Source organism: Astatotilapia calliptera, chromosome 17 (assembly GCF_964374335.1).
Source record: "Astatotilapia calliptera chromosome 17, fAstCal68.1, whole genome shotgun sequence".
NCBI classification, from domain to species: domain Eukaryota; kingdom Metazoa; phylum Chordata; class Actinopteri; order Cichliformes; family Cichlidae; genus Astatotilapia; species Astatotilapia calliptera.
Genome location: NC_137438.1, coordinates 24,635,903 through 24,652,515, shown reverse-complemented (window position 1 = coordinate 24,652,515; position 16,613 = coordinate 24,635,903). Strand labels below are relative to the sequence as shown.

At 40.0% G+C, this 16,613-nt stretch overlaps 1 protein-coding gene across 9 annotated transcripts in view; it reads left to right on the top strand.

Moving 5' to 3' along the window:
- The window catches only part of syt1a (synaptotagmin Ia), a 219,839-nt gene that overhangs the window by 183,966 nt on the left and 19,260 nt on the right, over nucleotides 1-16,613 (top strand). For 7 of the 9 annotated variants that reach the window (XM_080291847.1, XM_026146690.2, XM_080291846.1 and 4 more), the window contains 4 exons: nucleotides 1,135-1,260; nucleotides 9,765-9,932; nucleotides 11,776-11,943; nucleotides 16,257-16,374. In XM_080291847.1, coding sequence (XP_080147973.1) covers nucleotides 1,135-1,260; nucleotides 9,765-9,932; nucleotides 11,776-11,943; nucleotides 16,257-16,374 — 580 coding nt within the window. The remainder of the gene's footprint in view (nucleotides 1-1,134; nucleotides 1,261-9,764; nucleotides 9,933-11,775; nucleotides 11,944-16,256; nucleotides 16,375-16,613) is intronic. The other 2 variants (XM_026146694.2, XM_080291849.1) reach the window with 1 other exon arrangement.

Here is a 16,613-nt window from a genome sequence, read left to right as displayed (position 1 = left end):
AGTTGGTTTAAAGGAAACACTTTCGTTAAATTAGGGAATATTATTTCCTCAATCATTTTACCCGCTTCTCTTTTTCTGTCTTTAAAAAAAAGAAAGAAAAAAAAAAAGGCCCCAACTGGATTTGCTCACCAAAGACAGAGACCAGGTGGCTCAGTGGCAAATTTTAAAACCAATCAGTGTTGTTCAGCCTTTTGCTTTCACAACTTGACAAACTGGAGCAGGGAGGTACATTACAACCCCTTTAACCAACATCTACCCACCCACCGCTGGCATGATGCTTCTAGCTACCATCGGCGTAGGGGGTAACATTCAACCTTTAGGGCTATGATGACAATGCGACTGTATGTTTGAGGATGTAACCAAACTTTGGGAATGGGGACTCACATAAGAGCACTGTTTTGTACAACAGAGAATGCTCTGCATGCCTAGTGAAAGAGACTTCTTGGAAGGCAACTTTTGATGCTGAATGAATGACCTTGAGACCTAGTCTTTGCCTCTTCAATCGCATGTTGTTCTTATAACAAACTCCTCCACCCCCCACACCCCCTTCACTATCACCAGAGCCACCACCTGCTGTCCTCACCTCAGTGTCAGTCTAGGAAAGGGCAACTTCACTTCTCACTCTCTGCCACTTCGGACAGTTCCCAGTTGATATGTGTTTTTGCCAGAGACTTGATCTGCCTGAAATAACATCAAGGGAATTGTCTTACTATGATCTTTTCTAGAGGCATCTCTTTCTTTCTCTCTGTCTGCCTCTTTTTATCATCTCTCTCTAATTTCTCTCCACCCTCCACCCTTCTTCTTCCACTAATGCCTGCCCATTCTCATTTCTGGCGCCATCATTTGATCTTTCCCCCCCTTCAGACTGAAAAACCCAGAGATTGATAGAAAAGCACCATCGGGGGACCAGGCCCGGGGTTTTAGTGCATCACACAGCATGTCCTGGTGTTAACTGCTATGGTGTTTTAGTGCTTGCTCCCCCCCCCCCCTCCCCTCTCCCTTGTATACCATAAAACAAGTGGGAGCTTTTACAGGAGTAGGTCCGGTGGCAGGACCTGGGCGGGGAATGGCTGGCAGGGTGCTAGCACCAGCGGCAAACAGGCGACACTGACTCTTGGTGGGTGTCTCCTTCAGGCCTTGAAGGATGAGGAGGATGCGGAGACAGGGCTGACTGAAACGGAGAAAGAGGCAGAGCCCAAGGAGGACCAGAAACTGGGCAAATTACAGTACTCCCTGGATTACAATTTCACAGAGAATACGGTAAGGATCTGTTCTCCAAATCTCCCTCAGTGTGTGTCGTTGTTGAGAAAGATCCTTCATTGTAAGTATGGCCACACCCAGCCTCTGAGGTCCAAGTTTGCATCTCTCCAGAGAATAAACAGGACCCAAACCAGGTTTTGCACAACATTTTCCTCTCATAGTTGCTTGATCATTGAAGCTTGAGAGCAATCTCACAGGGATATATCATGGTGGTCGAGTTTGTGCATTTGCCATGGAGCCTGGTAAAGATACAGTATACTATTGGGATTTAGTTTGTCTCTGTATTTGTTTCTTTCTTTCTACTTGATTGAATACAGCCCCTGCAGATATCCATCTGCTTTATTTTTTCCCAGCGACTGAGTTTTAAAAAGCAGAATGAGGAAGCACATCAACTTCCTGGTGCCAGATGTTGTGTGACAGATAATAGATGCGGTGCATGAACACACTGTCCCTCACTAGGCTAGCTAACTCCCCATTTTAAGCAGAACTGACAGCCAGAGATTAGCTGGTAACACACAATGCTCCTCTACACGCCAGTGTTGGAACCTCTACCTTTTTCACAAAAAATGCTCGCCCAGATCTTACGTGTCTCTCTGGTTTGTATTCAACAATTGTTTGTGTTAAAATTGTGAAATATTCATCAATTCACAGATTACAAAAGACAGTAATGGTGCTAATATAATTATGTTGTGCAGATGCTATTTGTGTTCAGTCAACCAGCCCCTTATTTCTGTTAGAGAAGCAGTCATTTCATAAAAGAGGGATATTATGTGGACAATATTGCTTTTCACAGAGTTGATCTGTCATGTAGCGGGAGGCGCTGACAGGTCTCTATGAGGTTCTTGATTACACAGGTAATAAGCTCCACAGTGGAGCTCAAGCGTAATGAATGGATGACAGTTTTCACATTTTGTGACGGTGACCTGAGAAAAGCCGGGCTCGACTCACTGCCGGTGAAACTCACAACAGGCAGAGCTAAAAACCTGAGGGGAGGCGGCAGTTTATCTGACCCACTTTTAGCCCCACGAGGGACACAGTGCAGAGGCACAGTGGCCTTCAGGATTTTGTATTATTTATTTTTTTTGCCAGGCAATCAACATGAGTACCAAAAAACTGCCCTGGGAGAACTGGTACGGGTGATTGGCTAAATGCTGTGTGTGAAATTCCTGTTATTACTGGCATATTGCTTTTAAAGGCAAACACAAGAAGCATCTAGTTTTGGGATAGTTTGTAGTTACGCAGGCAGCAGTTTCATTTGATATGTGGGTGGGTGGTGGGGGTTCAAAAAGTAAAATCAAAATTACCGTCTGAAGAGGCTGAAAGCAGGGATTTTAAAAGGTAACCTTGCCATAGAAAGATGGGTTCACCTACCTACAAGCCACCACCACCATCTTTCTCTTCACAGTGGGGACAAAATCATGCAAATTAACACACAAATACCCTTAAATGTGCAAAATAAATAAATAAACACAATTTACAGAAAACAGTTATTGCACAGAGTTCAGATAAAACAGGGAACAAGAACAAAAGTGGTGATCCTCAGGGGGTTTCAATCAAGAGATACATCAATTTTCTAATGTATAGATTGTTTTTAGAGTCTTATCATAAGAATACATTTCACTGTATCTATGTACGCATACGTACATAGAGAAATGGGAAGTTACAGATTCTTAAAAGTGCATCTATTTGTGCAGAAATGACAAAAAAACAAGACAAAAAAACGCTCTTTTATTACTTTAAGATCACTGAATACAAAATTTATTACGTAAAATTTTAGAAAAAATGAAAACTGCTCTCAGTGAATTTGTTCCTATTGGGCCTGCATGAATTGTAATAGCATAAAAAAATCTATTTGTTGTCTTTTGAAGTCTGTTAAATTTCAGGGGCCCTTAGAGTGGGAAAAAAAAACAGTCAACACAACACAAAAAGACTTCATAATGTCTGCACTGAACTGAGTGGACAGGAATAATTGAAAATTGGATCGCTTATTAGAAAATGTAGAACAATGGTGTAAAGTGAAGGTGGGGCAATCCCCACCCCAAACGCATCTGGCAGTCTTGGTTAGAAATAAGTATGAAGGTAGTAATTGTCACCTCCAATGTCAATCTGTGGCAATATGTTAAAACTGAAGTTTTATATACTCGAGCATAATTTCTCGTAACACTTATGGAGTTAGTGAAAGAACAGGGTCCTTTCTGCAGGAGAAAATCTTTCAGGAGATACATATGAAAATTAGAAATATAAGTACAGTTGTTATGGAGGTAAGTAAAAATTCAGCACACTTCTAACAGCAGGCAACAGCAATCCTCCTATCATGAGTTTGCTTTATACACCCCCTGCATGGATAAGTGAACAGGGGGGATATCTACACTAGCTGCCAAGCTACCCATGAAGTATGTAGGTTTTCCTTGAGGCCTTTGCACCTTAGTCCAGTATCAACCTTTTGTGTGGCAAAAGGCTTTAAATAGTGAATGATATTCACTTTGTTTTTTAGGTTCACAGTCAGATTTGTATTCTGCTGGAGCCTTGGGTATAACGAGTCAAATATGTGCAGCAGGGATGTCAAACCACATACAGCCTACTATCATCTTAAGTAGGAGCAGTTAAAGTCTAATTTCTGTCCATGTAGAGACATTTGACCACACATTTAATCCTGAGATATCCCAACTTAAGGAAATAAGTCTAATTTCAGCAGTATGTCATCTGCATAATAAGGAAATGCGTCGGTAGGAAATGAAGTAAATCTTAGAGCACAAATATTTGGGATTAACTTGAAAGGGTGTTTTTTTGTCGATTCACAGAAAAGTCTGTAGAGAAAAAGAATTTCACAGTAAGTTTCTATATTAGATATTTTTTAAAAAGACAACTTTTATTTCAATTAATTAAATAAATTGTTAAAGTAGGAAAAGCATAAAAACATAAAAATACAATTTTTTACAAATAAATAATGTATGCCCTTAAAATTTTCCAACAATTGTTCCAGTGGCCCCTGGGCCTTATGTTTGGGGGGAAGCACACTACTACTACTACCAGCCAGTCAGTTTATTGGATTGTGAGTAATGCTGTTGCTATGTTTACGAACCCCAAATGTCCTGTGCTAGTGGAGTTGTTTGCCTCCGGAAACAAAATGTCATCAGTAAGCTTCACAGACAACTCTGACTAATTTGTCACAGATATTCAAAAATCTGCTTCTCCTTTAAGATACCGCCGTAAGCGCTAATAACTAATTAATTGTATGTGTTTCAAATGTTCCCCAGTGACCTAAAACTCTGTCAGTAAATGTTCCACCCTGCCAAGAAAAAGAAGGAATCACTGGTGTGTCTGTGTATACAAAACCGAGGCAAGGAGATCAGGCTGAGTGGGATAAGACTTGCAGATTAATGTCAAGTCCTCGTGGCAAAAAGAATCTCAGCTTTGTTTCTGTCTGTTAACCACCACAAATGGCTGCTGCCCCTGGTGTTGATGACACTGGGTTTATACACTAATGAGACGAAAGGTTTTGTAAAAGATCCAAATCATTTATGGAGAGGCGGCACGGCTACATGAGGCAAATACACAGCAAATGAACCACAAAGAGCCCTCTAAGCACAGCAGGGAGAGAATTAGAATGTCATTCCTACTTTCAACATCATTACCATATTCATTGCTCTTCTTTGCAGGTCAAGAGCAGGCATACGGCATTGTGTCCAGTTAGGAAATCGTTCATATTATTGGGTTTTTATTATTTATTTCAGAATACCCCCCAATCAGTTCATTTCCAAAATAACACACAAAGCCACTGCACATTGGCGGACTATTTTTCAGGACGGCAAATCCGTCTCAGGCTTCTTTGGAAGTGTGTGCATGTGTGTGGAGTCCCAGCACAGGCATTATGCACTGGGACAAAACCCTCCGAAGATCAGGTGCCAAGAGCTGAATCACCATCCTGTGCCCATTCTGGTCATCTGCTCACTGGACTGAAGAGTAACATATAAACAAAAGGGAGTTAATACCAGCAGCCGTTTGCTGTGAGAGGGCTAGAGTCCCATAGTTAAATAGAAAAGCCCACACAGATGTGCAAACACATAGCCACTGTTATTTTGCTTTATCGCAGAGGTGTAATGGTTAGTCAGATGTTTAAATTTTGGCTGTCATCAGGCTGGTGTTTTGGAGCCATAATTCTTAGCAGGCTGTTTTTAAAAACTTTATTGGAACAATGCACAGAGGTAACTGCTAAATTATTTTTAGATAATGCTCCAAAAGGCACCACTAACCAAAAAACCAAATGTATAATGTAATGATTTAAATTATTGTAGGTAAGGTTTAACAGCAATTCGCTACTGTGCATAGTAACGTGGGTTGTATTGAGAGGAGGCGGCAGAAACACTTAGCAGGACAGTCACAAACAACGACCACACTGGTACTGGGAATTCTATAGTGCTTGTACTTTAATACACACTCTCTTCACCAACCTTACAAGGCCTGGGTGAACGGCTGCTGTCTTATCATAAATGAACTGCAGTGTTTCTACAACCCGTAACTCTACCTTGAGTTATTGAGGTGAAATTTTAAGGTCCATCTCAGGCCACGTGTTCACATGCAAGCACGCTTCTCCCATACTCTAACAGAGGGCAGTGGTGCATCCTTGTGAAATCACTAACCCTTAATTTAGGTTGTCTTGAAGAGACACCACACAATTGTGACTGTTACAGCATCCGAAGAGGCAGTCAAAGCAGTCAATCAAAAAGGCGACAACTCAAAGCTTTAAGCCTTACACCTGTTGTACAGTTGTTATGAAGGGAGAAACTATCCATACACACCTCAGCTGTTGTTGTACTGGGCTGTAAACATGTTTTTTTATTGCTGTTAAGTTTGCTTCTTTAACCTGAGAGTCTATAATGATGGGTTTGACTTGCTATTGGTGCTAGCCTGAAGTAGCGACTCGGTTAGCTGTATTTGTCCATATGATCTAAATGTCAAGTTTGAGAGAAGTGCAGCAAGTTGGTGGATGGTAAACAAAGAGAGAACAGAATTGTTATGCTACAGTGAAGCTAGGGAAAACAACCATATGCAATGAATTTGACAGGGCCTGCAGCCACTCACAGTCAGCTGCTGTTTTCAAAGCAACTTTGGGGCATCAAGAAGGTGATAAAACGGCAATGAGATTTAGTGACACGAGTCTGCTATCAGTTTGGTGGTCAATTTGGGAATCATACTAATACGCCATTAATTGTGATATATTGGGAAAAATTGAAAATCAGCTGCCGTCTACATACAGAGAAAATCATATTTACCAGAAATGTCCATTAACTTCTGAAATTTCTCCATCAATTCAATTCAATTCAATTTTATTTATACAGCACCAAATCACAACAATAGTCGCCTCAATGAGCTTTATATTGTAAGGTAGACCCTACAATAATACATAAAGAGAAAAACCCAACAATCATATGACCCCTATGAGCAAGCACTTTGGCGACAGTGGGAAGGAAAAACTCCCTTTTAGCAGGAAGAAACCTCCTGTAATAACATGCTAATGACATGCATCTATGTTTCTTGAAAGCCACAAGGAAAATAACATTGTTTATTAATGATTCACTTTTTATTTACCCTTTTAAAACTAGAACACTAACTGTAGTATGCATACATGATTACAGACACGAAAGAGATAATGCAAGATTTTCAGCTTTTCTATATTTAAAGTGCTTTTTCCATTAATTCTACCTTGTTAGTTGGGGAAAACAAATATTTAAAGACATCACCTTCAACGCCAGAGGAGCTGTCTTCGAGGTGTGGTTTTAAACAGTGGGATTTTTAATGAGCTTTGAAAAAAAACAACTCTTGTCAGTCTGTTCTGTAGACATGGAGTGTCATACAGGATTGGAAAAGGTACAATTAGCAGAAGCAGCAAAGTGCCCATCAACATTTCCAGCCACGTCCCGCTCGTATCTCTTCTCGAGCGTCGGTGCCTCTCCCAGTAAAGATGGTGTGACATGCTGTGTCTCCCACTGACTGTGCTGATGGATGGGTGGAAATCAGCAGGACAGCGCGGGAGGATAAATTGCTACACTTAAAATCCAAGTGCCGCTTCACAGCACTACAGTGCACAACATGGTTCCATTTAGGTTAAGGTAAATGACGCCAAGTCACAGTAATAACTGGTGTGTTTTTGGAAATGTCATGAAAATGTTGTGCATAACCTGGTGAACAGCAATCAAAGCAGTCCCAAACTTTCCACTGTGTATTTGTTTAATGTTTGCTGCTGTCATGTAAAATGTCTGTTTATGTGAGTATTTGTGCTTTAACCTTTTTGACTCTTACTACTGTCCTTATGCAAATATGGAGCAAGTAATGGTACAGATCTCATTCTGACCTAAACCTGTGCAATAATCATGTTTTATTGAATTATCAATGAATAAATATTGTATCTAGAACATTAAATACAAATAAGTGTGAAGCTTTTTAGCTCATTGTACTGTTGGGTATGTAAACATTTTGTAGAGTAAAAGCTGTTTTTAAGGGAGAAATATTCTCATTAGTTATAGTTAGTTAATTCTCATCAAGTTATACATACATAATGTGTGGAGGCAAGCAGACAGTTTTTAAAGCTAAAGTATATTTCGCATCTGTGACATACATTAGACCTGCACATCCTCACTTGATGTATGAGCCGGCCCATTTATGTTCTGAGAAAAGTGAAAAGTCTGTGACTGTCTGCATACACGGAGATTCATTTTAACTGCTTGCATTCAGAGTCTAGCCAGAACTTTATGGATTTGAAAAACAAATTCAGAAAAATTGGCGTAGTTGTCACAGGACTGCAATGTAACTGCACAGAGGCGTTCAGCTTCTTTTTACATAGAAATATAATCAGAATACAACCAATTAGCAACCAGTTGAGTCAAGTCCCCTATTGCAAAAAGACATGTCACAGACAAGCTAATCTGGATTAATTGCAGAGCTGTAATTAGTCTCATATATAAATAAGACGTCAGTTATCTGTTAATCTTCGCCAGTCTGTTTGAGTCTGATTGTTGGGAGACAGGTTAACTCCCAACAGGCAACCTGTGCGGTCGTTTTATGATGGTGTTACACGCTCAACCTCTGGGTGACGAGTTGGTGACTGTAACTTCTTGCAATCTGTCTCCAACAGCAATGAAAAATGTTTTTAAAATCAATCACTGGTTACCCAGTGATTTTTCCAAGATACAAGGAGGTTGCTATTGTATTCTTACCCCAGTGTGACTGAGCCATTAAAGTGACTGAGAAATGAGCTTTTCTAACTTGAAATGTGAGTTCTGCATTGGAGGAGAGCATCAGAGGTGTAGGACATTCAAAACACTTTGTTGTTACAGCTGTTAGAAAAGTGTTTCAGAGCTGCTAAACTTTTCCAAATCTTTTAAACAATTCAAAAGTGAACAAATTTCAGTATTATGCTATGTAATGTAACTGATTCAAGCCCAAGAAGACATCAATCTGTGGCTCAGGAAGGAAAATCAAAGGGGTGTGCACTTCTGGAAACATGTCTTCAAAATCAGTTAATCATTTATCAAAGCCTATCTATATTTCACCTTTGATGGAAGTTCATGCTTGACTAAATACGTGTGATTACATAAAATCTAGATGGAAGGTTTGATGAAACAAAAAGACAAAAGAGCATCTATCTATCTATCTGTATATAAAAAATGTGTAAAATGTGCAACTTATGTAAATAAGTTAATAAAGTTATTAAATAAGTATAACATTTAGCCACAAACCCAGTTTTTAAGTTTATATTTAAAGATTTAAAAGTGCTTCTTTCCAGGATGTATTTAGATTTGAAGGAATTCCTTCATTTTTGTCCATCTCAATGTCTCCACACATGTAAATATAACTCAGCTTTTGCTCTGAGTCTGCTGTCAGAAATCGTATAGCATATTATATATAAAACAAAAAACCAAAAACGAAATCATGCTGGTGGTTAATGCTGATTGGGCTGGAGGTCACTGTTTATTTGCCACTGCGTCAGTGGTAGCACCACATAGTACACCGATGCGGCTCCTGACAGCTGTAGAGCTCCATGGCTGAGTGCCCTGGTCGGCTTCCAGATTGCCGCTTGATGGGTGCCTGATACGAAGTTGATTGACTGACTAGCTGGGCCTCTGGAGAGGCCTTTGAGTAGAGGCTCTGACTGGCAGGTCAATCAGCCTCCCAGGCCCCCCATTGTGGTTATCAATTATCAGCCGTATGTGAAGAAAAACAGTCCGCTTATTCCAAGTCTGACACTTGCTGACCTTTAACAACTCTTCAGATTTGAATCATCTTCAGGACACCATTATAAAGCAATGAATGCTGGTGATATTAAAAGATAAGGATGGAAAATCACATTTTCTTTAGATCTTAGAGCAATGAACAGGCAATTTAACCAAGATATGATTTCTTTATAAGGGTGTTGGTGGGAAGACAGGGGAAGTAATGATGATTTGGATCTATGAGCACTGAAAGGTCTTCGCTCACGATTCTGCTTGTCCCCTTTTCCTTCTCAGCTCATGGTGGGGATCATTCAGGCGGCCGAGCTGCCTGCTATGGACATGGGTGGCACATCTGACCCATACGTAAAGGTCTACCTGCTGCCTGACAAGAAGAAGAAATTTGAGACCAAGGTCCACAGGAAGACCCTCAACCCCGTCTTCAATGAGCAGTTCACCTTCAAGGTGCACCTTACAATAAAAGCAACATTTAATCTGCTTCCACTGAATTTTAAGAAACATCTGCGCATCACAAACTCTTTTTTTTTTTTTTTGCTGGAGATCTTTTGCTTCCACTGACAATCCAATTTGCATGCAGCCTTGAATGCTGGGAAGGTGTGGAGACAGCAACCAGCTGGCACATTAACAAGCTCCTGACAGAATATCTCTCACACGCACAGTTACACTCACACACACACAAACACACACTGAGGCTCGATGTGATTGGGATTAACACAGGCAGATGCACCGCCACACCCTGGCCTTGCCTCGGCTGTAATGGATGTGTGGCCCCTGCTCAGTAGTGGGGAAAGTTTTGTTATTCAACCAAGAGCGGAGAGCGCAGGTGTTTGGTGTAAGTTAAGCATAATGTGATGTGATATCTATGCAGAATTTATTTGTGTGTGTTTTTGTAGTGCTTAAATCAGAATCTCTGATGCATCGTGGGGGGAAACAAACAGGAAATGGGATTATAAGAAGTGGTGATGTCGTCAAAAAGATGAGATGTTTATGGGAGATAAGGTCAAGGACAGTCTTATTCAAAGATACTCCTCTCGCTATCCAGTCATATGTCAGTTGTTTTTCATATAATTCAGAGATTTATCAGGATATAGTTAGATGTTTTTCATTTTTTATTTGGTTAACAATAAAGATTCAAAGATTTTTTAAATGTCATAGATTGCATATAAACAAAGACAAACTGGTGACTGTTTTGAAGCATTGAGAAGAACATTTTAACTGTCACCCTCTTCTTCTTTTAGACCAGGCTTGACCATATTTGCAGTGTGTTTGCTGTCTTGGTTAGACAGGTGTCTCTGTTATGTCATTAGCATGCTAGTTTTGGTTTAAGTGAAATGTAAAACTGAAGAGCCGACTTCAGCTGATAGCTGCACAATGAAGAAACAACATACCGAAAACTGTAGCAAATTAATGTGAAGCTCAATTTTTAGCCTTTTTTTTCCTAAATTTGGCTATAATAAAAAAAATGTTCACGTTCCATTGAATTTGACTTAAAATTAGTGATGCCATAAAGTTACAAGGAAAGCGTTTAATAGGGTCAAAAATGAAGTGAGGAGTTCTAATTTCTTCACAAATTCCTTTATTTTAAAACCAGAAGAGTCGCCCCCTGCTGGCCAAGAGAATTAAAGCAACAACTTTAACATTGGACTCGAGAGTCATGACAGTCATCCCCTTATGCTCATGCTAAACTGCTTTGTCACTATATTCACTCTGTTCTCTGCCCTGCCTTTAAATAACTTTTATTGCAAATTCAAACAGGCTCAAAAAGACTGCATACCTGAATGCTCTGGTCACTAGTGGGCAGCCTCTATAGTTTGGTTCTTGTAACTTTTTCCTTTCATTAGATATAAATCTACCCACAATGAAAGCACATCCACTGCCTATTACTCATGTGTGCATTGAGTTTGTCAACATCGGGGTTATACAGACGGGTTTGCCCCATTACTGCCCCCCATTTGCAGGAAGAACGAATCAATTGAAAAGATTTGAGCACATGAGCTTGTGACAACATACCAATGATCTAAAAATTAAACTTCATACAAGATCATGCCAAAGCTTTTTTTTTCTTTTTCTTCTAGTGGTCACATTGGTTTGAAAAAGAGTCGTCTGAGCAACTTGTAGGCTACAAAAAAAGAAAGAAAAATAAATTTCTGCTAAAATTAGTCAAATATAAGCTTAAGAATTGTATAATCCTGAAATAATGTCAGGTTCTGGGCTTTTTACATTGTTAAATAGATATAATCAACCTCACCTGGGTGAGCCATAAATGCTTTGCCTCTTTCTACTTCAGGTCCCGTATGTAGAGCTTGGCGGGAAGACACTGGTGATGACGGTGTACGATTTTGACCGCTTCTCCAAGCATGATGCCATTGGTGACATCAAGGTTCCCATGAACAAGGTGGACTTCAGCCACATAACAGAGGAGTGGCGGGATCTGCAGAGCGCTGAGAAGGAGGAGGTAAGACGTCTGCCAAAATTTGCAATTACACCTCATAAAATGAGAAATAAACTCAATTTGAAATCACTTTGTGACACCTGTCTCATGCCGAGGCACAGATTTGTACATCTAGCAGCTGCAGTTTTAATGAAAAGGGCATAAGTGATATCAGAAGCATTATTTTATTTTGCTCAGCAAACTTGTACTGCAAATGCGGTGCGGTCGACGATGTAATCCATCTCCTCTGGAAATGTCACTTAATCATATGTCCGCACTTCCCCTTCAATTAACAGACGTGTAACTTCCCAGCCACCAATCCAGGAGATTCAATTTTCATGGTAAATGTCATGGCATATAGCATGTGTTGCCAACCTTATTTTTAGCATTACGGCAGGTTGATTTAAAGGTTAATTATAACAGTGCAGAATAGGTTGGTGGTGTTTTTCAAACTGAAGGGCATCACGTTACTTTCTTTTGTGAGCTTGTGCGCAGCTTTACCTGACAGGCTTATACACTGAAGTGATGCTTGGTATTCCTTATTCTTAGTTAAACATTGATTAATGAATCATTGTAAGACAGACCCCGGGTGACTTTATTCTTTATGGCACAGATTCAACAAGGTGCTCGAAACATTCCTCACACATTTTGAACCATATTGGCTTGATCGCATCACGCAGTTGCTGCAGATTTGAGATCTGGTGACTATGAAGGCCATTTGAGTACACCGAACTTACCAGCATGTTCAAGAAGCATATGTACACTTTGGTGTGCACTGTGGCCATAAACGGATTGGTGGTGCAGTAATAATTGTGTAGGCTTCGGTGTTTTGGTGTTCAAACAATGCTCAGTTGGTACCAAAAGGTCCAAAGTATGACAAGAAACTATTACACCTGACCCACTGATATAAGGATAGAGGAATCCATGTTTTCGTTGACCCCACATTCTAACCCAAACATGAAAATGTTGCATCAGAAATTGAGACACATCAGACCAGGCGATGTATTTCCAATCTTTTAGTCTCTGAGTTTGGTGAGCCTGTGTGCATTGTAGCATGAGTTTCCTGTAGCTGATGGGTGTGTTTCTTCTGCTGCTGTAGCCCATCTGCTTTGAGCTTAGATGTCCTGTGCATTCAGAGATGTTCTTCTACATACCTTGGTTGTAAGAAGTAGTTAATTTCACTTACTGTTCCCTTCAGTTTGAAGCAATCTAGGCATTCTCTTCTACATTTTGTCCCAGAGAACTACCGCTCGTGGATGTTTTTCTGACCATTCTCTGTAAGCTGGAGTTCCCAGTAGATCCGAAGTTTCTGAAATACTCAGCCTAGTCTATATGGTACCATCTACATGCCCAAATGTAGGCCTAAGGCTGATTAGTAGGGGTGCAACGATACACAAAATTCACGGTTCGGTTCGATACTTTGAGGTCACGGTTCGATATTTTTTCGATACAAAAAAATGTTCATGCGTTTTTAAATAGTCATTTATTAAAATTATAAATATATATTTTAACTCAAAAGTACAGTTTTTAAATGTAATGTTGCTTAAACAACAAAGTTTAAAAAAATAAATCTATCTGATCGAGAAATCACTCATCTTTGGAAAAGAGAGTTTATTACAGAGAAATGGCTCTTTCAAAAATAAAAGCTATACTATATGCTTCTTCTGGGCTATATTCTCAGCAGCATATTAAACATATCAGGTCCCCATGAGGAGAATCATGTGCTAACAGCTGTCTAAATGACTCGGGTAAAGTTTGTAGCATGCATGCTTGTTGTTTTTGTCTGCCTGCACTTGTCTTTGCACGAGGATGATGTCGGCGTAAATGTGCAGTCATATTCGTTGTGTTCCCACTAGTGCTGTCAGCGTTAATCTGAAATGACGTTAACGCCACAACACGGCAAATCTCCGTTAACGAGCTACCGCGGATCGCCCCGTGCGTGGGGCTGGACGGCGTCAACACGGTAACGAGCTAACTGCGCTAACACACTAGTTCCCACCAATATAATTGAGCATTGCGTGGCACATCCGACATACTGTTTTACTTTTGTCCATGACGCGCTTACCTTCAGGGTCATACTTGACACACATGAAGACCAAAATAGTTCCAAAGGCCAGATCTGAATGAGGGTGGGGGAGGTTCAATTTGTCATGTTGCAATGAGCTTAGCTTCTGTCTTGCTAGCTTGTGCTGCGCTCAGTGAATCTGTGCTCGACAGTGTAGCCTAGGCAGAGTAGTCGAACGCAGATCCACTGAGCTCTCAACACAGACAGCATCGTCAGAAGAAAAGTTGATAAAATAAATTTAAAAATTTTGTATTGTTCAATACATATGCGTACCGAACCGAAAGCACTATATCAAACGGTTAAATATCGATACGAGTATCGTTGCATCCCTACTGATTAGATAGTTCTGTGAATGAACTGTTGAAGAGGTGTACCTAGCGAAGTGATTGGTGACAAAAAAGGGGAAAATATAATAAGTCTCATTTAAGTATCTGTAATGCAAAGAAGGCACTGAAAGCATATTCAAAAAAGAGAGAAAAGAAAGCTGCTTTCAGGTAAAAAATCTTCTTCTTCACCTATACACAAGTAGCACAATCCTCTTTATTTTTAAGGTCAAATATGAAGTATCGGAGTCCCTAAAATGCCCTTTCCATTGAAGAAGCAGCGGCTGACCTTTTACAGTTCAAAGAAAATATTAAAGAACTCGGTCACTGCTCTTGACAGGCATAATTAACTGTCACTGCTTCTTTTACTAGCCTCAAGAGGAGAATGCATTTGCGTTCATTAAAATGCGACTCCCATCATCAAAGTAAGACTATTTAGTCTGTGGTTTTTAAAGCAGCTACAAGTCAGGGGAGCAGATGACAAATGAAATGCAGGGGAGGGTCCATTACAATATAAAACACACTGCAGCCATTTTCAGCACTCCTATTCTACATGAGGAAATAGACCTTGATTGGAAGTTGATGGAAGATGAAGAGTCAATATTCGGATCTGGATTGCCTTTGATTTATAACCTCTTTTCGAAATGACCAGATGTAAAACAGGTGCGACCTAAGCGGGAGTTATTGGCTGTGTCTGCTTCAGGTGTTGATAAAGGATATGGAGAGAATATGAACCGATCTCTTTTCAGTCTCAGATAATGAGCCTGTGTCGTGATGGTGCTTTGCTTGAAGCAGTGAAGTGCAGTGCAGGGCTTTTCCTGCAAACAAGGAATCAAATCCATGGCACACGATTGAAAACCTTCAGGACGCTTGTTGTACAATTGATTGCTTTGACTCTGAAGCTGTGACTCAGAGATACACTTTGATCTGAAACATTACATTTGACATGCTGCATTTCTGTTTGCCACCTAGCAAAAAAAACAATTTTCGATTTAATTTGTGTGCTTTGTAACTTAAATGCATCCTCCTCTTCTTTTCACACTTTCTTGGTTTTTTTTATTCCAACTATTTTGACTTTCATTAAAGAAATCAAGTTCAAGTATAACACTGCGACAGCTGAGTTTCTCTGTTTAGACAAATTACACTGTAATCGAAGAGTATTTTTGTCCTAATTTTTCTTTCCTGTATTTTGAAATTATTTATCAGGGCAGCAGACAGCTGGCTCACATAATGATTACATTGTTAACAGCTTGTCTTGATCAGTGGAGTACAATACACTGGAAAATGCTCCACTTATTAAGGCAAATTTGTCTGAAAAACTAGTATCTCCACATTTTGTTAATTTTGGGTTTTTTATTGTGATCTCCATATGTTCTGCACAGTTGTATCCTGTAAATATGAATGCTTAATGTGCCCTGCTTCATTAGCAGTAATTTTTCAGTAGATTGTGCCAGCTTGTAGATTTAGCACTACTAATATTCTCCACCTTATGTTTTTCAGATCAGAAACTCTAATTACACTGATGCAGACGGACACTGCTCTGTGTTAGGATTTCTGATAATGGATCAGTTTCACACTGATCACAGAGTCTTCTGTGCCAGCCCTCCTAGATTTAGTCTACAATGCTTCCAATCTGTGCACTTAAAGCAAATATCTTTCTCCATCATGATTTAGACTGTAATTACTATAACCAGCTTTATGACTCAGTGTGTCAGCATCCTGTACATTAACCTTTAATACCATTAGACTTTTAGCACAGACACCCTGCTACTTGCAGCTTTGCATGTTAAAAGCTTCCCTTTCTGCTCGTGGAGAGCAGAATCAAGTAAACATGTTTATGAGCAACTTTCTCTCTGATGTATCCTCATATGGTGTGAACATGTGATGGAGTAAATTTGCATCAAGTAGCTGTTTTTCTCACCTCTGCAATGTCTCTGTTTTTCCAACAGCAAGAAAAACTGGGTGATATCTGCTTCTCTCTGCGATATGTCCCCACTGCTGGCAAGCTGACCGTGGTCATCCTTGAGGCCAAAAACCTCAAGAAAATGGATGTTGGAGGCTTGTCAGGTGAGGAGAATTGAAAGGGTGTGCACATATGCCAACTGGTTTTTCCTCTGACAGGGCCTTTGTCTGTAATGACACACAAACTGCAGCACTCACTTCACCTCTCCTACAACATCGCAAGCTTTTCTTCCTCTTTTCAGCACCCAGACAGATACCTGATTGTGAAAAAGATCTTTTGAATGTCTCTAAATATCCCTGAGAAACTGCTTATATTGTAACAAAAGAAACGCAGTTAATGGCAC